At 35.7% G+C, this 22,100-nt stretch overlaps 2 protein-coding genes across 6 annotated transcripts; one reads left to right on the plus strand and one right to left on the minus strand.

Annotated features, from left to right (window-relative positions):
• Nucleotides 1-4,469: 4,469 nt before the first annotated feature.
• On the minus strand, nt 4,470-11,672 carry LOC135676777 (protein AIR1-like). Of its 4 annotated transcripts, XR_010514421.1 has the most exons (9): nt 11,142-11,672; nt 10,870-10,977; nt 10,606-10,764; nt 7,688-7,849; nt 7,325-7,441; nt 7,124-7,231; nt 6,450-7,043; nt 5,209-5,299; nt 4,470-4,761 (listed from the first exon to the last, which is right to left on the minus strand). XR_010514421.1 is itself a non-coding variant. In XM_065188323.1 (7 exons), exons 1-7 carry the CDS (start codon nt 11,538-11,540, stop codon nt 6,651-6,653), a joined length of 1,446 nt encoding a protein of 481 aa, XP_065044395.1. In that variant the 5' UTR covers nt 11,541-11,672; the 3' UTR covers nt 4,470-6,650. The 4 variants fall into 4 exon arrangements, 1 of the variants encoding a protein (XP_065044395.1); XR_010514420.1 differs by having other exon boundaries at nt 4,470-5,299; XR_010514422.1 differs by having other exon boundaries at nt 4,470-5,299; nt 10,870-10,971; nt 11,142-11,671.
• Nucleotides 11,673-13,065: 1,393 nt separating this feature from the next.
• Nucleotides 13,066-21,758, plus strand: LOC135676778 (kinesin-like protein KIN-12G). Of its 2 annotated transcripts, none has more exons than XM_065188324.1 (21): nt 13,066-13,481; nt 13,794-13,949; nt 14,035-14,118; nt 14,357-14,476; nt 14,569-14,682; nt 14,911-15,003; nt 15,254-15,343; nt 15,474-15,544; nt 15,650-15,724; nt 15,846-15,933; nt 16,671-16,729; nt 16,829-16,892; nt 16,994-17,059; nt 17,374-17,532; nt 17,671-17,775; nt 18,126-18,361; nt 18,552-18,621; nt 18,705-18,761; nt 18,972-19,034; nt 19,146-19,225; nt 19,704-21,758. In XM_065188324.1, the coding sequence occupies exons 1-21, from the start codon at nt 13,299-13,301 to the stop codon at nt 21,508-21,510; spliced, it is 3,840 nt and encodes a 1,279-aa protein (XP_065044396.1). In that variant the 5' UTR covers nt 13,066-13,298; the 3' UTR covers nt 21,511-21,758. The 2 variants fall into 2 exon arrangements, with proteins under 2 accessions (XP_065044396.1, XP_065044397.1); XM_065188325.1 differs by having other exon boundaries at nt 18,975-19,034.
• The last annotated feature ends 342 nt before the right edge of the window (nt 21,759-22,100 follow it).

Raw genomic sequence — 22,100 nt, forward strand, 5'->3', positions numbered from 1 at the left:
CCAACCCACTTCTTAGAACCTTAGACATAACCCACTTCCTCCACAATTATATTGAAAAAGAGAAGAAATGATGTAGATGGCATAATCTAATTTTATATTACTACTAATTAATTATATTTTAGATTATTATTATTATTATTATTATTATTATTATTATTATTATTATTATTATTATTATTATTATACTTCTGTAGTCATTTTATTGCTCTCATTAAAAGTCTTTTAGTTAATAGTGTGTTGACTACTTGAAAATATATTTTTTTATTAAGATATATTTGTCATTATAATGGAAGCTCAAAAGAAACAATCTTTCAGTTTTGCTTCTCTAAAAACTTTTACAGATCATTCTTAATAGGTTTTGTTTAGATTGAATTTTCCTATCAATTATTGGCTTCGTCACATCTATGATTAGCAACATCAAGTAGCATCCTGGTTGAGCAACATCTTAGGATATATCCATCAAAGTCTTTAAATTTTTATCAAATTCATAAGTCCTAAACCTGAAACAAATTTGTACGTGTATCCAAGAAAGAAAGTTGAAATTAATCTTATAGAAAATGAGCCTAATGGAGAGGATAATGAGTTCGTCTAAGAACCCCAAAATATCATTCAAGAAAAAAATTGTAAGCCATATTTTGAGAGTGAAAATCTTGTTATCCAATATATCATGACTATTCAAGAAGATGAACAATGGCTTAGAAATAATATTTTCAGAATATATTACTTGCCTTATGAAAAGAAATATTTTTTAATAATTGATTAAAGTAGTGTAGAGAGTATAGTTTCAAAGCTTATGTTATACAAACTAAAGCATATATTTGCATGTCATCCAAAACTATATAAGGTTTCATAGTTCAAAAAGGATGGAGAGATCTTGATATCTCAAAAGTGCAAGATCAAATTCTCTCCAAAGGGTAGAGAGATCTTGGTATCTTAAAGGTACAAGATCAAATTCCGTATTGGAAGGTACAAAGATGAATTTTATTTTGATATATACTTCATTTGCTTCTAAGGTAAGTTATGATAATTTGATTAAAATACTAATCATGATGGAAGAAAGAATACTTATTCTCTAGTTAGAGATGGGGTGAAGTTTCTACAATTGTAGTTATCAAAGGAAGCTCTTACCATTATATAATCTGATAATTCAACTAGTTAGATAAATTATAAAGAGTTTGAGCAATCCGACAAGAAAGGAAATATTACTAATACATTAGTGGCTAAGGAAAATGGTCAAGAGAGAGTAAGAGGGTTTTAAAATGAGTGAAACGTACGATGGACCAATTTGAAAGGTTGGCTCTTGATCGTCTTCTATTGGTTTACCCCCTTTTTATGATATTCAATATCAAATTGATTTCGTCCTATATTTCTTAATTTTTCATATTATTGTGTGTCATCAAAAGAATATATTTATTACAAAGACAAGTAGAGAGTTTGTTATCTATAGGATTGATTAAAAAATCAATTAAACCTTGTGTTATGCCCACTCATTTAACTATTGAAAAAGATGAATAACCGAGGATACGTATTGATTGTAGGGTTGTCAATAAGATAATAGTGTAGCATATATTTTCAATCCTCCGTCTTGATGATACGTTTGATGTGCTTATGAGTGCTAAGGACTTTTCTGAAATTGATCTTTATAATAGCTATAATTTGTATTAGATCAGTGATAAATGGAAGATGATTTTTAAAACTAAAGAGTTATATCAATGGCTTATCATAGCATTTAGACTTTCCAATGCCCTTAACACTTTTATTATGAGGTTGATGACTCTAAGTCATCTTGATATATTGTTCAATAGTTGAGCCACAGGAAATTATATTGTTATTTATTTTGATGATGTCTTGGTATATAGTTAAGATAAATTAATCATCTAGAGCACTTAAAAAATGTGTTCAAAGTGCTCCATTAAAACCAATTATACATCAATCTAAAAAAATTATTTTATAGCTAATAAAGTTATATTTTTAGGTTATGTGGTGAGTATAGGTAACTTATAAATGGATGAAGAAAAGGTAAAAGCTATTTTTGATTGACCTACACCTAGGAGTTTCAGAAGCTTTCATGCTTGACATCATTTTATCAATAGTTTATTAAAAATTTTAGCATCATTGTAGCTTCCATTGTGGATGTCTTGAAAAGCACAGAGTTTATATAAACCAACAAAACTAAAAAAAGTTTAAAATTATTAAAGAAAAGACTTGTGAAAGCACTAGTATTAGCATTCCTCGACTTCTCCAAGTAGAGTGTGATACTTTTGGCATTGAAAAAATGGCTATCTTAATGCAAGAAGGCAAAGCAATTGTTGCATTTCAATGAGAAACTAAGTGATGCTTGGTTGAAATATTTAACATACAATAAAGAGTTATGTGTGGTAATTCAAGCATTACGACATTGGAAAGGTTATCCTATCAAAGTGGAGTTTATTTTTTATTTAGACCATCAAGCTTTAAGGTTTCTTAAGACATAAAAAATGCTTAATACTTCACATATAAGATGGATTGCTTAGAAAAATTCAACTTTGCTCTAAAACACAAGGCTAGTTCATCTAACAAGGTCGTTGATGCCTTTGAGTAAGAAGTATAACTTGTTGATTACTTTTTCTCATGAGATTGTTAGATTTGATCTTATACTAAAAAGTTATGTAGCTGATCCTTTCTTCTCTAAAGTCTTACGAGAGTCAGAAGAGAATGACTATATTTTAAATTATACACTTATGAATAACTATATTAAAAGAAAATAACTTTGTTTACTAAAAGATTCTTTACAAATATTTATCGTAAGAGAATTACATTATGGTGAGGACATTTTGGGTGTGACAAAACAAAAACAGTTATTAAAGAGAGATATTTTTGTGGAGATATTGTTAGATTTGTGTAAAAATATTATATTTGTTAAAAGGCCAAAGAAGGAGTGTAAAATATTATTTTATACCAACCATGGATATAATTGTATTCCTTGATAGATACTCAAAGATAGCTCATTTCATACCTCCTAAAATTCTCTTGATGTTTCACATATGGTCAATTTATTTGTTTTGGGTCCTAAGGTCCACTATTTCGGATTATGACGATTAATATATGAGTCACTTTTGAAAATAAATTAAAAATATTTGGGTACTAAATTATAATTTTTTATTGTTTATCATTCACAAATAGATGGCTAAATAGAGATGACAATCCTAAAAGATGGGAGGGAGTTCCTTCTTTCTCAAACTGAATTTGCCAACAATAGTTCTAATAATAGATTAAAAAAGAAAAAGCTTCATTTGAAGTGGTTTACTTAACATAGATACAGAAGAATTTGTTGCCCACGTTAAGACCATTTATGATCAAATTCATGAACAATTGAGGAAAACATCTCAGCTCTATATAAAGATAATCTTTGTCATGGTTTATCTTCGAAAAGAAATATTTTCTACTAGGACATATAGTAAACTCAAGTATAGGAAATTTGGACCACGTTGAGTTATAAAAAAAACTCGAGCCAAATGCTTTTCACTCGGAGCTATTGGATAGGTTAGCAATCAGTCCAATTTTTAATGTGTGTGACTTAAGTTCATTCTATGAGGACGAGGTAATATTATCGTAGAACCGAATAAATTTGCCACTAAGTCTATGAGCTCTACTCAAAATGTATTGGGATACTTCAAATATACTTATTACATTTTAAGGGAAAGATTAATTTTAAAGACAGTATGAATATCAACTCAAGATTTGAAAGGAACTAACTCACTATAAATTCTAAATTGAATTATTCTCAAGTCAAGAAAATGATGCTAATTTTAAAATATTACTAATTATTATTATTTTTATTTTTACTATCACTTTATTACTCATTAAAAATCTAAGTTATGTTGACTATCACTTGTATGATTAGTGTCGTCGAGTGACATTAGTCACGTCACCCCTAGTTGAACGATATTAGTGTCGTCGAGTGACATTCGTCACGTCACCCCTAGTTGAACGATATCCCAAAACATATCATTCGACATTCGTCACGTCACCCCTAGTTGAACGATATCCCAAAACATATCATTCTCGATCCAAGTATTCATATTTTGGCTAAATTCACACATGCCAACCAGCATCAAAATAAAAAATTAAAAAAAATATTCTTCAAAATTTAATTTCCTTAATCTTATTAGGGATATTTTCAACACATAATCACAACCAAAGAGTTTTTACCCAACTAATCTGCTCATCATGACTTACTGTTAATTTTTTTTACAACACGAAAAAAGATGGTAAAACCCAATCCGAATCATTCTTCTATAATTAATAATTGGTATATTATTTGTTTTTTCCTTTTTATTTTTTCCAAATCATCCTACAAAAAATCATTGATCACTTGGTAAATTTTGAGTGATTTATTGGTCACTTGGTAAATTTCTACCAATAAATAGAATCATGTAGAGTGTAACGAATCCTTGCCCAAAAACCAAACCACAGATAGAGCTAACCTCTGAATAAACATGAGGTGAACTCAAGAACGAAGGAATACAACAACAGAGTGATCATAGGCATTACAGGAATAAACTGCTTAAAGTTGACACCAAAAGAAACTTTTAAGAATCAGAAGCTTCAAGTCGAGGTAATGAATGATAAGCAAAACAATGAGTCTGCATATAAGAAAACAAACTTCTTTAAAGACCAAAGAATCAGCTCCCTTGATTCTGGCAGGAATCATGAACACTGAAGAATGCAGGAAATATTCCAAGTACCAACCAGCTATTCCAGCCAATAAGCCTTCATCATCTGACAAGAGAAGGTAAACAAATGGTGACAGTAAAAGCAAAAGTTCCTAGCTCTTTCTTGCACAAAGTCTACCAGATAAGGTAAACAATCTTTTTTCTTTCTGTACCTTTAGAGACCCTAGCATATACAAAGATTCTGTTCTTCACAAAAATTTCTTTGTCGAGGAAGTACACAGTTATAAGTAACACAGTTGATCAAGTAATCATGGACCAGCCTATAAAGGCTCCAAGGAAATTTGATTAAGTTGCAATTGTAGACAGATGGGACCATGAAGTTATCCTATTAGAGAGCAAAACTTCTTTCACAGTAAAAGTTAACATTGATAAGTTACCCAGTACAAGTTCTGAGTTTCTAATCCATGCATAGACTCCTTGCATCTGATTAGAGGACAACAAACTTACAAAAACACTGTATAAATGCATTAGGATAAGAATCTCCCCAACAAACCTGGAAGCCATGTAAGTCAAGCCAACAAAAGATAGTACTCAGAAGTTCATTCCTTGGGGAAGTGCCTTTGCGCATCATCTCATTCCATTACCTACATCCAACAAAACACATCACATCATACACAGACTGCCAGCTGTTCTTTGAGTGAGGATTCTGTGGTCATATTTACAGTGAATCTGCACCATCTTTTTCTAATTCCTAATTTTTTTGGCATTTGTGTGATAGCTTCCCCTGTTTCGAACATACTCACGTGTTCTTGTACATGCAAATCTCTAGTATGCTTAGTATTAAGGCCCTCAACCAACCTAAACGATCAAAGGATTGAACAGATGACTGGTTCACACCATGTGGTTTCTAATAAACTATAATAACCATATGATATGAAAACATAACCACAATATCTTTCCTGTAATGTACTTATATTAGCCATTTAATCCAATCTTCTCATTACTCTATTCATTGATGCAGTCCACTTCAACAATCTGTCACCAATGTTCTCGATAAAAAAAATTATTGATGACATTAGTAATACTTCCAATAATTTGATTTTACAATCTGAGAATATTAGGAGATATTGAAATGAATAAATCGAATGGGGATATGAACTTGTTGTGTCTTCACCAGTCTGCAATCATTTGCAGAAATAACACATGGTATACACACTAAACAGACAATAAAAGTAACCTTCGATCTGTAAAATCCTGATGCTCCAGTTTTGGTGCCGTTGTTTCCTTACAAAATAATATATACATGATGAACAACTCAATATACATGTTTGATAAGAGAAACACTTTCACAGTAGAAACTATAGTTTGTCCAATCTAGAACTTAGAGCAATGGAAAACAACTTCATGAGACACAAAAGCTGCTACAAACAAATGGAAAACTAGAGCCAACATGTATGACACTTGATATCTTTTCCCTGATTTCTAAGCCCTAAAATTTATGACTTGCACTTGCAGCATTCAAAACGTATTCTCCAAGTTGCACCCATACATACAAACACATTGTTTCGAATATTCTAAATGATTAAGCAACCCCTGAAATAATATAATAGGAAACCTAAGAGAATCAATCTGGTAAAAATCATAAATGATACAACTATTATGTGTTCACGAGCATCTTTTTTTGCTCTCCAAATAAAATTTTGTATTAGTCCCAATTCAAATATTTTGATAACAATTTCAAATCTATTCAACTTTCAAACAAGAAAGTTAACAAAGCATATGATAGATGCTTACCTTTGTCAAGAATTACAGCACCCCTGAACTGCTAAAAGAACAATGCAAGATAAGGCCCTGTATCAAGGAGGCATTGAGGATCACTTCAGGAGCACTTGTTTCAAACAAAGAGAATACTTCTGCAGATTTGCCTAATTTGAAAAAGAACCCACGATTTCTTGCTTTAAGCCCTCACAAAAATAGTAATGAGTTACTAAATCTTTACGATGAAAATTCTCGATGCAAGGCCTTTACTGTAGCATGAGAATTGGGAGTTCCAGTGTAAGACTTCCATCTCTTAGGAGTATGAAAACTTGAAGAATGCCCACTAAAACCTGATGAATAATTTCTTTGGCTCCTTTGTGTTGGTGTCACAGGTGATGAATAATTATTTGCTCTGAATTTCTTCTTAGGAAGATCACTTGGATCATCAACAATCCAACCACCTCTTGTTTTCAACTTACTGGCTGTCATGTTCCTTCTTTCTTCATATACCAAGCTTTTCTTTTTTCGTTCTTTACCAAAATCACGAGGGACGGACTTAAATCCCCTAGACCTCCTATTCTTCTTGTCAAACGTCTGAGGTGTTAATGATTCGCCCATCTTTCTAGAAGACTGCAAAACTAACACAAATTAGAATCCTAAATAGACAAATAAAACAATTAACTTTTAAGTACAATAGAAATTTGATAGACCTTAGTCCTTTTTGTGCAACCTCGTGCAAAATGTCCTTCTTCATGACAAATACAGCACACAGCTGGTGAATCAACAGCAACACTATCACCACGTGGCTTTGCACACCCCTAAGTCAACAAAGTTATAGATGGGGCCATTTAAAGTAAAACAAATGAGAAAACATTTACAATTTAATGAAAGTGTACAATTTTCCAACTTACCAAGCCAGTATGGCCAGGCTTAGCACAATTGTAACAAAAGGATTCTCTTGGACCAGTATCTGTGAAGTTAACACAACATAGATGACCATACTTTCCGCAAACATAACATTGCATCTCCTATCAAATAAATGAGATCGACATCAGATATCATATAACAGATCTGGGATAATTTGCACCCTCAAGCCTTTCTAGCAATTAACTGAAACAACCGCATCATGGTGATCTACCAAGCATAAGTAGTAAATCATATTCTGTATGAAAAAATTTGGCTTTATTAATCCCTCTTTTGGCATGTATATCGACACAAGTAGAATTCAAAAAATCATAATCAATGCATAGGGAAGGTTTTGAAGAACTGTTAACCTTCAAGTCATCAGGTGAATAATCATTTCTACATGACAACATAACATGTCCTGTCTCTCCACACCGCAGGCAAATTTCTGAACACTGAGCAACCTTTTTATTTTTGTAAGGGCAGTCTTTTGCATGGTGGCCTCTTCTTTTGCAAACAAAACAATCTTGTCCCTGTGGATTTTTCAATATCAACATAAAAGCAGAATTGAAACAATGAAGTACAGTGTTAGCAAAAATCTATGCAGAAAGAAGAGAACATCCCATTTTCAAACCCAAGAAAAAGCACAAAGCAAGAACTCATTGCAGAAAAAAAAATTATGTGATTAAGAAGAGTTAATATGCATAACTAAAAAATCTAAAGCATCTAGTTAAGATTTATAAACGAGATAAATAATGTAAAAAATAACCGAACTACCAAATATAACAAGAGCTCATCCAAACCAATATGAGAATTTACAGATTTTGTCAGCTTATCCAAACTGATATGAGATATTATCTAGCAAGAGCTCATATTTAGACTAGATAAAGAATGTAAAAAATAGCAGAACTACCAAACATTACAAGAGCTCATCCAAACTGATATGAAGATTGAAAATACTATGAGAATGGAAATGCAATATTTTGCCAGCTTAAATGGTAAACAAGCATTATAGATTTCAAATAGCAGATTAGAAAATTATGCCTGTTTGGCTAACTTGGATCCCATGGGATACTTTGCCTGTGCAAAGCCTTGGATTTTGATGTTTGACCAACATAAGATTAGTACTTTCAACCTTGCAAATGCCAACTTTAATGGAGGAAAAAGAAAACTTCAAGAAGTCTTTATTATTTAATCCGTTTTCAGCAATGGGCTTTGAGCATGTCAGAGGAATAAGTCCTCTTTATGTCCTCTCCACAACCACTCCAACACTTCTCCATTGACATCCGACACCATCCAACACCAGAGATCCCTCCCTTTCTTCTCCCTTACACCCAAATCCTCTTCCTCTTGCATTCCTCCTTTACTGCAAACCCTCATCTCCTCTTTCTCCGTGCCTCCTCTCCACTCTAGTCCACTATAAAGCATGGACACCAACAAGAGACTTATACATCGATGCAGACATGCCAACATGATTAATCTTTTAAAAGTGAGGAACAACATGGCATGAACACAGTAACCACATGTATATTTTTCATATGTTATTATCAAGGTTTGCAATTTCGATCCATACCAGTGTACCGACCAATAGTCAGTACGGTACATACCGAGGCGTACCGACTGTACGCTAGGGCATACCGATAGAACACCCAAAAAAAATCAAAAATAGCTCCAAAAATACCTGAAAATAAAAAAAATAGATTAGAGTTTTTAAGTTGAAAATAAATATGAATTTAGTATAATTTTAGCAAAAAAATAATCTAAATTAGGAAAGAATAATGACACATATATTTTTTAGACTTTGAGGAGTAACTTTGTGATACGTTCTGAACCGTGCTTTCGTTAATATTGAATTATCTACAAAGAAATAATTTGAATTGTTAGATGTGAGTGAGAATGAGTATGAGGAAGTCGAAGAGATTGAGAGAGTGATATAAGTTGAAGAGAGAGGAGGAACAACCCTTTTCACTGGTTCAAACGGTCAATGTGACTGTTTGAAATAGGTCGATCTCAACCCTTGATCGATAATGGTTGAAATCTGCTCGTTAACGATTGGTACAGGTCGGTAACGGTCGGATTTCGACCATTACCGCCCGATACATACCCCATATCACTTGATACGGGGTCAGGTTATGGTACCACCCGGTAGAGGGCGGTCCGCGTACGGGTCCCTTGTTAGACCGATATGTACCACTCGTATCGAGCGGTAAGAGTCGGTATTGCAAACCTCGGTTATTATACCTGTTACTTCACACAGTTTAAATATTCTACAACCAACATATTAAATTCATAAGAAGCATCGCATTCCAATCATACGAATAAAAACATAGACAAAACATTAAGGAGAAGTCAACAGTCCAGTTCATGCAGTGACGTCTTATATTGATAACATGAACATCCCACACATGCAATATATAAACAGACATAAGTGTCAAAAGGGACAAGAATCTTAATATATTTTCAATTACTTGACACAAGTTGAGAGGAATCCAGTCAGTTGTGTTTGACATGGACATGACAAAGATTCAGCAAACATTTTGAAGCATCCATGCTTCATAGTTTCTCCTCCAACTCCCCTGTGTCCCCACCTCTCCTCTCCTTTCTTCTTCCTCCCATCTCCCCTCATCTCTTCTCTATCTTCCTCCTCTTTCCCCTTCAATCTACTACAAAGCACTACCTAGGATTTAATTACATTAACTTCTTTTCCATTGAGATCCACATGTGAAACAATTTAAATCCCACTAGAAAAGAACCCAATGGAGGAAAACGAAAAACAAACAAGCCACGTAGATCCTAAATAATTACACGATTCAGAAAATTAATTTCACAGTACAAAGTTGTTGACAGAACCAAGGAAGATTAGGGACATTTAAGGCATTTTGATTTTGGGTCAAAATAAAAATCAATTAGATTCCGAGGTCATTAGAATATGTCACATGGCATCCATTTCTAGACATACAGTATAAATGCTAAACAAAATCAAAATGTTTTTTATTTACCTATTAGTTTTCCTTTAAAAAAAGGACAGTTCACGACATCCTTCCAGCACGATATAGAAAGTGCCAAAATGAAATGCACTTTCTCAATAAGCGACTGGAAGCAAGAGTTCAACTGCAGGTCTAGATAAAATAGACCCTTACATGGCTGAAGAAATCAGTACGCATCAAAGAACCTCAGTTTAATCAGGTTCCACTTTTATTATTTGAAATTTTTAAACAAAAAAGTCAAAACCCAATGCAATTAATCATTTATTTAACTCAGATGCACCTAAAACAGTGTGGTTCCTCACCTGTAAGCAGTGCTTTCCATTATGACCAAACAACCCACAAACAAAGCAAGGTCTCTGCCGCTTCTCCATAGTACAATTTGCAGCTGTATGGCCCTCTTCCCCACAGTTGAAGCAAGACCCCACAGTGTTTTCCCAATGATAGAAATATCTTGGCCCACGCTTATCATAAAATACAAAAGAAAAAAAAAACATGAGAAGTAATATCAAAATCAGACCTTCCTATTAGAAACTAAAGTTAGATGAAAGAAAATTATATAGACTTACAAGAAGCTTTCGAAAAACCAGATTGTCCGATGTTTCATTCACCTCAGTGATCACAGACTCTGGCGGCCCCGATGGCTTCTCTTCTTCGACTATAGTATCCACCTGCAGCTAAAGCAAGAGTTAATCCCTTCCAACCACCTTTAAATATTCAAGGAAATACAAACTACAAGTAAATTCTCCTCCTAAATGTTTGAATCTCGGAAAATACAATCAAAACCAAAAAAAAAAATCAGAAACGAACAATCGCCTTTTACACTAAGCATAAAACTTACAACTTCCTTCTCTTCCAACTGCTTCTTCTTCTTGTTCCTCCTCCTCTTCTTCGGCTTCTTCTGCATGTTCTTCGTCTCCTCCATGGGAGACATCAAACCTCCGGCAGAAGGGGCAGGGGTCGGATCAGAGGCAAGCTCCGCCTCGCCTGAGGATTGAGGAGAAGAGGAGGAAATCTCAATGACGTGAGCCAGCGAGACGGCAGAGACGGGACCGGGGCCGAGGGCGCCCTCGGACCACTTCCGCTTCGCCTCGCGCTGGCGCGCCTTCTTGACGATGGCGAGGCTAAGGTCCTCGTTCGCCTCCTCATCGTCGCTACTGCTGAGGAAGACAATCGATGGCGCGGCCTCGCCCTCGTCCGAGGGTTCCATTTTCCCATTGGATTTCCGTCGTTCGCGCATCCGGGACAGGGTGAGGAGGAGCCCCACGAGATCGAGGGATCTTAACCCTAACGATGATCGGAAAACTCGAATTCCTCTTTCTGACGAGCAGCAGAGGCGGAAACAGAGACGGCGAAGAGCGGCTCCAACCCTAATTACGGGTGGTTTCGGTCTTCCAATTTGATCCGAATTAGGATCCGAATCCGATTCAAGTAAAAAGGGAAAAAAATATGTCATATAGTGCTTAATAATTTAAAAGAAATCAATTTGCTTCAATTTTACGTTATAATATTAGAAATAATAACAGATAGGGTAATAATAATGAGTATATTAGATCAATCTGCATTAATTTCTATTTTATATTATGAGAAATAATAAATATTATATTTCGAGTAATTATTTCTTTATCTACATTTGATTTAAATGACTCCTCGGGAGTAGCTATTTGAAAAAAATTAATATCCCTATTTCCAACTAGAATTGAGATAAGAACAAAAATAACACTAATTAATTAAATTAGTAATAGCTCATTATGCGTTTCAAATGATAAGTGAGTATATTAGCTCGCAATAAATTATCCGTTTTGAATGATTTTTTATTATTTGATATATATAGGTCAATCACATGAAGGATAAGAATTAGAATTTTATCTTAGAAAACTCGTAGCCACTCGATTAATCATTTTTTACCATAAGTTTATTTTTCAGGTAGTCTTAATCCATAATAATTATGCTCTATCATACAAAATAATTAAGAAGGAAATATTATTCTATGTATAATGCTCTTTTGTTTTCCCTCACGGCTGGAGATGGATGAGATATAATCCACCGATATGAACAGCTTAAAGACCGAAACTGGAGATAATTATGAATTAAAAAAATTACTAAAATAGGAGAGTAAAATTACGATTTACGAAAAATGATGTGCATAGATATTTTTTCGATAGACATGTCATCCGGTAAAAAAAATTAATTAGCAGGAGATTTTATAGGTAAATTATATAGTTTCTTTTTACAAACTGCTTTATGATAATAAAAAAAATCTATATATCCAAATATTTCGATAGATTAAATGAGTTACTAGGTTTGACTTAATATGTCATCATTGGATAACGAATAAGAACAAATAAAATTCTAATAATATGATTTAACAAACCTGTATTTTCTTTTCCAAGATTGTAATAAACCGGCAACGAAGAAGTAATTGGTCGTGGTCTGCTGACTCAGCCGATCCGCTGATCGGTCTTTGACCATGCCATTTGTTTCTGCGCTGTTAAGTGCGCCGGGATTCGCTGCAATAATACGTGTAACGTAACTGCAGACACCATCATCTCCGTGTCCTAATCGGAGCCGTTTGGACTATTGTAAAGGATCCCCATGGCCTCGAACTTTGGGAACACTTCCGGTGGGGCTTTCGAGCGCAAACGGTCGCGAAATTTGAATTCTCGCCATCTTCTCCGTCCATTTCGCTCATCTCCACCGTCCGATTCAAATAAACAAGAACAACAAAAAAACGAAAGCATTTAAGTCGCACTATCCCTCTTCCTCTTCCTTTCCATCGGCTCGATCCCATTCCCCCTTCTCTCTCCGTGCCGCTCTCTACTCCTCAATCCCGTCTCCAAATCGAAACCTTAGGAGCTCCCAAATCCTTGCTCTTCTTCGGAAACCTCTTCTTTTTGACTTTCCCTTCTCGATTGCGTCTTGGAGCCTTGGATTTGGCCGCTGCCGTGACAAACTAGGGATTTTCTTCTTCATTCGGTTTTTGCTGCGGGTTGGAATAATGCCGGCGGTCGTGGAACCTGGGAGCGTTGGCAGCAGGGTCAGGTTTCAAGAACGCGTGACTGACTCCGAGGCGGGGTCTGTGGATGGGAATGGTGATCGCGAGGCCGTCACCGGCGGCCTGCCGGTTCAGAGATTTGAGCTGCGGGAAGATCCATCCTTCTGGAAGGATCATAACGTGCAGGTACTTGAGGGTTTTTGAGTTGAAAAGATTGCGATCTTGGAAGCAGATTCGTGATAGTTTCTGATCGTTAAGGTTTCCTGAAGGAAACAGTTCAGGGAAGTTTAATTTTTGGATATTCTGCACCACTTTTCTGATATTAGATTTTTTTACAATTTTTTTTAATGCTTTCTGTTCCCATTGGACTTCTTTTTGTGAAAATAGGTTAGAAAAAGTTCAAATTTTGGGATAATCCATTTTCACAGGTTTTAGGTTATTAGTGTTGAGATTGTCTATTTCTTGCTAGTGGTTGTGCTCATTTTTTGACTGAAGTAGGTCGTCATTCGAATTCGACCCCTTAGCAGCGCGGAAATATCTCTGCAAGGACACAACAGATGTGTCAGGCAGGACAGCTGCCAAACCATTACTTGGACTGGACACCCAGAGTCCCGTTTCACATTTGATCTCATTGCTGATGAGCATGTCAGCCAGGTGATAATTTTTTCTCCATTTCAGATAACACTTCTCCTTCATGACATGTTATCCTTGGTGAAGTGATGCATCTAGTGCATAACAGGAGAACCTATTTAAAGTTGCCGGAGTGCCAATGGTAGAGAATTGTGTGGCAGGCTATAACAGCTGTATGTTTGCCTATGGCCAAGTAAGTTCTTGACATTTCTTTTTTACTTTTAGTTGCTGCTTAATCGAATGCTACTCCTTTATTCTCTGTCAGCTATTTCATATGCTCAGAATGCATAAAGGAGAGACTTAGTAGTCGTCTTTTCTTGGAAAAGATCGAGTGCATAGTTAGTTTCTTATTTACATAACATGAGAGTATACATATGATGTTTGTTGTATAGTTGGACTTAGAGCTTTAATACGAGATAATTTTATTTCAGACTGGTAGTGGCAAAACACACACGATGTTAGGAGACATAGAAGGTGGAACACGCAGACATAGTGTTTACTGTGGGATGACACCTCGAGTGTTTGAGTATCTCTTCTCAAGGATACAAAAGGTAAGATTCACTTTCACCTATTTTTCAAGCTATTTAATTTTTAAGCAAAAAGAGCGCTTGTAACAGGCTGACTTCTCATGGTTGTTTGATAGGAAAAAGAGGCCCGACGAGATGAAAAGCTAAGATTTACGTGTAAATGCTCGTTTTTGGAAATATACAATGAACAAATACTTGATCTTTTGGATCCATCCTCTGTAAATTTGCAGGTGAAGGGTGATCATAGAAATTATGTTTCTCTCGTTTTATATTGCATTCCTAAATTAACTTCTTTAGATTTTACCTAATCCTTTAGGTGAACAGAATAATCATGAGCGGGCAAGTCCTGATTATTATTTGTTTATCTGTCAAAAACATCCTCAATATCTTAGATTCTATCATTTCCATATTCTAGTGTTTTGGAATGCAAGAGTTCACCTCTTGTTGCTTCATTACAGATAAGAGAAGACTCAAGGAAAGGTGTGCATGTGGAGAGTCTTTCAGAATTTGAAGTTTCAAGTGCTCGAGATGTTATGCAACAACTTATTCAGGTTTGTTCGAACATGCATCAAACTGTAGTGGCTAGCTAATATGTTTGGATTGCTTGCAACTTAATTGATTTGTTTCCTCGATATATAATGTGAGAAGCCCTTTTTACTGGATATGGTAGAAACATAGCACAAGACATCTCAAACCTGTCTGAAATGATCTACCATGGTTTTAAAATCTCTCCAATATTGTTGTCTTTTAAATTGTACTTTTCTGTGGAAGTAGTATGATTAATTGCTTGAATGTTTATAGGGGGCAGCAAATAGAAAGGTGGCTGCCACAAACATGAATCGTGCAAGCAGTCGTTCTCATAGTGTTTTTACCTGTGTCATAGAAAGCAAGGTGTGTTAGATTTGCCAAATCAATAGTGTTTTTTCCTTATTATGAATTAACAAAGTATTTTGAACTACATTGACCATGAAACATTTTTTAATAGTAAGCGAACTAATATTGTAGTTTCAAAATCTTGCAGTGGGAATCCCAGGGTGTTACTCATCACAGGTTTGCTAGGCTTAACCTTGTAGACTTGGCAGGATCAGAGAGGTACATAAACTTTGAAGTACTCCACCAAAACATGTTCATGAATATTTGGCCACTTGTTTTTGCTATCAATCTAGCTCTTAAACCCTCTTGGACACATGGACTCAGGCAGAAGAGCTCAGGTGCCGAGGGTGACAGACTGAAGGAAGCGACTAACATTAACAAGTCACTCTCAACCTTAGGGTCTGTATATTTTTCTTATTGTGTCTGGTTTAATAAATTGTATATCTAATTTGCGACTACACATCACTGGTATTTTGCCATTTGCACACTTATGCTTCTCAATGTGATTTGGGCCATGCAGGCTTGTTATTATGAACCTTGTCAGCACATCAAGCAAGAAATCACTACATGTACCTTACCGGGATTCTAAATTGACCTTTCTTCTTCAGGTAAATTGTTTGTGAAGGAAACTGATATGTTATAATTTGCACATTGGTGTGTCTCAACTTAGAATAGGTTTTCTTTGCATATATAAATGTTTGAAGTTTTCTCTATAAAAAAAATGCTATATGTGTAAAAATTCCATCTGCAATATGAAGGAAACTGCAAAGTTATCTGTTTCATCAATGAAACTTCTTCATTATTGTTTATTGTTAATGATTCCTGATCTTTCTTCTAAGGGAACAATAAGATCTTGTAGGCTGCACCATACTTTCTCATGATTCCCCACCGATTGGCTGTTTAGGGCATTCCATTATCTGATGGAAAAGAATCAAATTATCATTTTGGTTTATGGCATCACATGAATTTTCAGTGTCCATTTTATGTTTGATATAAAGCTATGTATTTTGTTATGTTCACAACAGACACTGTCTGTGCACGAAGCAAATTATGATTATTGTCATATCCATGTATTGAGCATATATTCATAAAGCAAACAAATTATCAGTTTTGAAATGTACCACAAATATAAACATGAACAATTTAGATCATAAATTAATCAGTTTTGTAGAATTTATCATCAAAAATTTATCATAAAAAATTTAGATCATAAATTTATCAGCAGAAAAGATCTATGGTCCCACTGTTAGTGACTCAGCATAAGACAAATGTCCTTTCTTTTTAAACTAGACATTTGGTGTTTTATGTTGGCCTTGATGTCTAAATTATGTTTTGTTTCTTTCAGGACTCATTGGGAGGCAACTCCAAAACCATCATAATTGCAAATATAAGCCCATCTAATTGGTTAGTGGCCCTATATGCCACAAGTTGTTACTCTTTCTGTGTAGATAATTTTGATTGACGTGTTCTCCATTTGTGTTTGTTAACTTGGATTTTCTGTAGCTGTGGTTTAGAGACACTAAGTACACTAAAGTTTGCACAACGGGCCAAGTTCATTCGGAATAATGTAAGTGATGCAATACCTTTTATTTCTATTTTTAAAAATTGCATTACATGCTATCTTATTTGTAACAGAATAAATCACTTATCATTTCCTATTATCTCCAGGCAATTGTAAATGAGGATGCTTCTGGAGATGTTCTTAGCATGCGTCTACGGATTCAGCAACTAAAGGTAACATAGAATATTCTTTTACAATGTTCATTTATGGAGTCTATACGTGTGATTGCAATTTTGTTCCAACTGATGCCGGAATGTCTGCTAACATAGAAAAGAATTATGGTACATTGTCTAGTGTGCACTCACAATCCACTATGCATTTTCTTAGTTTTCTGAATTTGTGAATCTAGTTTTAGTAAGATGATGTTGTTTAATAAGGCTTTTTTGTCTTGTAAAACGTGGGATCATAATATAATTTTGATACTGGATGTTATTTCTTGAATTCCTTTATGGGAATATAGTTTGCCTTACTTCTTAAACACATGCAGAAAGAGGTGAATCGCTTGCGAGGGTTGGTAAGTGCTGGGCCTGACAACACTGAGACTGATGGTTTGAGTGCTTGTCCTACTGGATCTCCATGTTCTTTCAAATGGGATGGAGGGCACGGATCATTTAGTCCACTGACATTTGATAAAAGGTTATCGCAGGTTGGCATCTCCTACGTTGAGCATCTCATCGAATTATGTTGTTTTTCTTTGTAATAGTTGTTGGCATGTGTTGGCAACAACGCATCTAGAATCATACATCCATCACAGTAATCTATCTGACACTTGTTTTTACTCCAGAGGAAGGAATATGAAGCTGCTCTAGTGGCAGCTTTTAGAAGGGATAAGGATAAAGAAGAAGCTCTGAAGGCAATGACTGCCGAAAAGCAGGCTACACAGCAGCTGGTGACTATAGTCTCTTATTATGATAGCTTTCTGGGTAGTTCGATATTTCCATGCGAATTTGCGTTACATACAATTGACAATGATGCCCTAAAACTTTGATTTGCCAGATCTGTATGATTTGACTGTGATGCCCTAAAACTTGTTTAAATAAAATAAATAGAACCAACTTTCAGTGAGTTCAACGTTACAGCATGTTCATCATAATGCTTTTACATAGTGACTTCTCAATAATTTTGTCAGATGACAATTTTATGTACTTTCATCTTTCTAGGCTTGCCTGTTTAAATGAATTTTAATGTTTCTGACTCTTTATTCATCTAAAACTTGCATGGTACATTTTTGCTTACTAGGTTACTCAACGAACAGAAGAAGTAAGAAGTCTTAAGATGAGACTTCGGTTCCGTGAAGAACGAATTAAGAGGTTAGAAGCAGTTGCTTCTGCAAAGCTATCAGCTGAAACACATCTTGTGCAAGAGAAGGAAGAACTTCTGAAGGAAATAGAAGCTCTCTGCAACCAGGTTGACCGTAATCCAGAAGTTACGAGATTTGCCATGGAGAACTTGCAGCTGAAAGAAGAACTCAGAAGGTCTGCTATTGCGCTGCTATTTTTTCTTGACTTTGAGATGAAATTCTTTATACTTCATTTCATCTTTACTCATAAGTTCTTCCATAATGATGCTTCACTCTAGTTTTTTATATACTCTACAGCCAGCAACTCATCAAAATAAACTCTTATGCATATCAATAATAATTATTTTTATATATTTGACACCCAGATTGCAGTTGTTTGTTGAAGAAGGTGAAAGAGAAATGATGAATGAACAGATAACTGTTTTGCAGGATAAGGTATCCATGTTTTCTCTCAAGTTAAGCTCATCATTGTTCCTTTTATTTTTTGTGCTTAATTAACATACATGTATGGCTTGTAGTTATTGGAGGCTCTGGATTGGAAACTTATGCATGAAAAAGATTCAGATGTTGTTCAGGTTCGAAAGCTAAATTTTTAAAATTCTTGATCAGCATATAGTGGCTTATCCTTGCATAAGATGTCCCTAGACATATTGGTAGAAAACTCGGTCTTGTTTCACTGCTTTCTGATTTGGGAATTGCTGGACTTATGTTCAGCAAGTTCAGTGTGCAAGTTGGAAAATCTTGGTTATTTCTACTTATTTTAAAATTTCCATCTTTCTTCACAGCAGAACCTGTCATCATCTTGGGACTCTTTTGGAAATGAAGAAAATGAGTTCCTCCATTTGCAGGTGAGGACAGCGGCAATATTTTTATTTTTAATTCTTTTGTTCCAAAAATTTACCTATTAATTATTTTGATATGGCAAACATATCTTTTCATGACATGGCCATCTTGTGCAGGCTATTCAAAATCAGAGGGAGATAGAAGCACTTCGTAAAAACCTATCGTCATGTCTTGAAGCCAAAGAAAAGCTGGAAAGGTACTTCCAGTTAAATTCTCTACCCAAAATCTGGCACATCACATGGTTTGTTCCATTGGTGCTGCATGACATCCCGTGACTTGTCTGACATGATTGATGGTTTTACTCTTAAACAACCCATGTGACAGGCATATGTTTTAACTTTTCATCAGCTTTTTGGAGTTCATATATGAATAACTCTGATATATTCTTGGAAGCTATCATGTTTAGTACTGAAAACATTTTTGTTGATTGTATCTGCAGGCTGAGAAGTCCATGCTAAACTTTGTTTGAAATCTTGAGAATGTGAATGCTTATTATTCTTATTACTATATTATTATTATTGTTTTTATTATTATCCCTTAATTGTTACAATATAAAATTCAGCAATCTCATGAACATTATTGAAACATTTCACTGTTGCTTTTTCATTAAAATGGTTATAATTTTGTCAATACCATGAATTTCTTCTCTGGTGGCTAATCTGATTATTCTGCAGGCGTGTGGATGAGTTAGGCTCACAGTTAGAAGAACAAAGGAAGTCTCCTCATGCTCCATACGTAGGGGTCGAACTTCCAGAAACTAATTGTGACATCACTTCAGGAACAAGCAAGCTTTCTGATGATCAGATAGAACTTAAAACGATGGTGGATGCAATTGCAGTTGCTAGTCAGAGAGAAGTTGAAGCACATGAAACAGCCATTGCATTGGCCAAGGAGAATGAGGAATTGCGTATGAAGTTTAGTGTTCTTATTGAGGACAACAATAAGCTGATTGAACTCTATGAGAATGCAATTGCGGAAGGTGGTAATAATGATGCAGGAAGCCTCACCAAATTTGAGAAGTCTCTGGTGCAAGTTGACATGTCAGCTGAATTTAATGAAAATAGACATGAAGAATTCAACCAAGAATTCCACCATTCAGGAAAGAAGGATATCGAAAGTCTTGAGCACCAACTTTATGAGATGCATGAAGAAAATGAGAAACTGATGGGCTTATATGAAAAAGCCATGAAAGAGAGGGATGATTTCAAAAGAATGTTGGCTTCTATGGAATCCAGCATATCCTTAACCAAAGAAGAGATTGTATGTCCGGAAAAGCTAGTTGAAATGGACGAAGAAACAGGCTGCCAGAAGCAAGAGACGGAGGAGCTGATGGAACATCTAGCGGAAGTGCCAGAGAAAGTGCGGCATTCGGTCAGAAATAATTTGGAGCTCGTACGAGATAAGCTTGCTGCCGTACGGACAGATCTCGGATACTTTGGGATACTCGAGAAGAACATAACCGATGTGAAAGAGCTTTCAGAAAATGTTGAAAAAGTAGAGCCTGGCATTCAGTTAAAAGAACAAGAGATCGAGGAACTCAAGCGTGTTCTGTCCCAGACACAGGAAAGAAAGACAGTCTTGGACAAGAAGTTTCTGGCTCTGAAACTTGCACTTGGGAGTTTTTCTTCTGAGGCACACTATTGGGAACAGAGAGAAACCCGGGCTAGAACAAGGCTGAACGTGTGCTTTGAACATTTGGAGCAAAAGAAAGAAGAACTAAGATGTCTTCAAACTCGCAAGGATGAAACTAGCACCGCACTGTCGAAGGCTCAACATTCCGAATCTCAGTTGAGACGCAACATAGATTGTTTAAAGTCTAAGCTCCATGATTCAGAAACTCAAAGGAAGAAGACCGAAAGAGTGCTGTTTGCGATTGATAATATGGATACGGTCGACGTCGTCCCGGTGCAAAAGAACTTGAGTTTTGGTAAAGCATCTGAACTGCTAAAGTGTGAGGAGGAGCGAAGCAAGCTGTCGGTGGAGATGAAAAAGTTACAGGAACAGTTGGCTGTTGTACAAAAAGAAATCGCAAGCTTCATGAAGAAAATTGATGCAATCGATACTAAGATGAAGAGCTACGAAAATGGGATAAATACTGGACTGCTCTCACTGCAGGAAGCAGAAGTTGGGTTGCAACAGGTGATGGAAGAGAAGAACATGCTTTCAGAGATGAGAGAGGCCGGAAAGGCTGAGCTGGCAAACCTGTTACTTGAGTTCCAGGAGTGTATATTTGTGCTGGACTTAAAAGAAGGTGAGATTCAGCTGTGCCAGGAAACAATGCAACAGGAATCGACAAAACTGGAGGAGATAAAATCCAAGAGAGATTTGGCCACACAGAATTTGAATCAGTTCCTGGAGAACAACAGAAGTGCAATGGTGATCTCCGACGAAGGAGTTTGCTCAGGGATTGTGTCGGAAAAGCTAGAACATGAGTTAAGCTGTGTCCAGATGTATCTTGATGAAGTAATTACCACCTGTTAGAACTGATGGATTGTTTGATTAATTCAGATTCATCACAGTGATGGGTCGCTCATTCAACTGCTCAAAATTTGGTTTTGTGATTTGCGCGGACCCCTATCGAGATCTCGCTCGTGTTTTCCTGTCTTGCATTTCTGCTCGTTGTGAAGCTGTTCTTGTTCTTAGAACCTCAAGAGCTCCACATGAATACATCTTCTGCTCGTGAGAACGTTTTGGCATATTGGTGTTTTGCCATCTCACATGACAGCGGTTTAAACAGTCAAAGTTAAGTTTGAATTCAGTATTAAAATGTACTTATTTGATATACCGAAGTATACTGGTCCGTACGCTTGCTCGTAGTATGTCATCGACGTGCACGCTTCCTCATTCTCTTTGTCCTCTTCCTCCTTTGTCTTCTCTCATTCTTCCATGTGTTCTCTCTCATCTTTTTTCACCTGTCTCCTCATCTTTCTTCCTTCTTACTCCATCAACCCTTCCATCGTGATTTAATGGAAACCATGAAATATCATTTCAAGCCATAATTTGGAGAATTGGAGTCGAGAATTCGATGATATTTGGCCCCTTGACATGTCACACTCCGTCCCCTAATTCAT

The sequence above is a fragment of the Musa acuminata genome, chromosome BXJ1-6, assembly GCF_036884655.1.
Source record: "Musa acuminata AAA Group cultivar baxijiao chromosome BXJ1-6, Cavendish_Baxijiao_AAA, whole genome shotgun sequence".
Classification (NCBI taxonomy): Eukaryota; Viridiplantae; Streptophyta; class Magnoliopsida; order Zingiberales; family Musaceae; genus Musa; species Musa acuminata.

What these genes read in the sequence shown, in the direction of transcription:
- LOC135676778 (XM_065188324.1), top strand. Translation starts at nt 13,299, where the DNA reads ATGCCGGCGGTCGTGGAACCTGGGAGCGTTGGCAGCAGGGTCAGGTTT. An exon ending in CATCCTCTGTAAATTTGCAG is followed by an intron (nt 14,683 to 14,910) that starts GTGAAGGGTGAT and finishes GCTTCATTACAG; the next exon opens with ATAAGAGAAGACTCAAGGAA. An exon ending in AATATAAGCCCATCTAATTG is followed by an intron (nt 16,730 to 16,828) that starts GTTAGTGGCCCT and finishes GATTTTCTGTAG; the next exon opens with CTGTGGTTTAGAGACACTAA.
- LOC135676777 (XM_065188323.1), bottom strand. Translation starts at nt 11,540, where the DNA reads ATGCGCGAACGACGGAAATCCAATGGGAAAATGGAACCCTCGGACGAG. An exon ending in AGTTGGAAGAGAAGGAAGTT is followed by an intron (nt 10,978 to 11,141) that starts GTAAGTTTTATG and finishes CTCTTGCTTTAG; the next exon opens with CTGCAGGTGGATACTATAGT. An exon ending in GTTGCACAAAAAGGACTAAG is followed by an intron (nt 7,044 to 7,123) that starts GTCTATCAAATT and finishes TTAGTTTTGCAG; the next exon opens with TCTTCTAGAAAGATGGGCGA.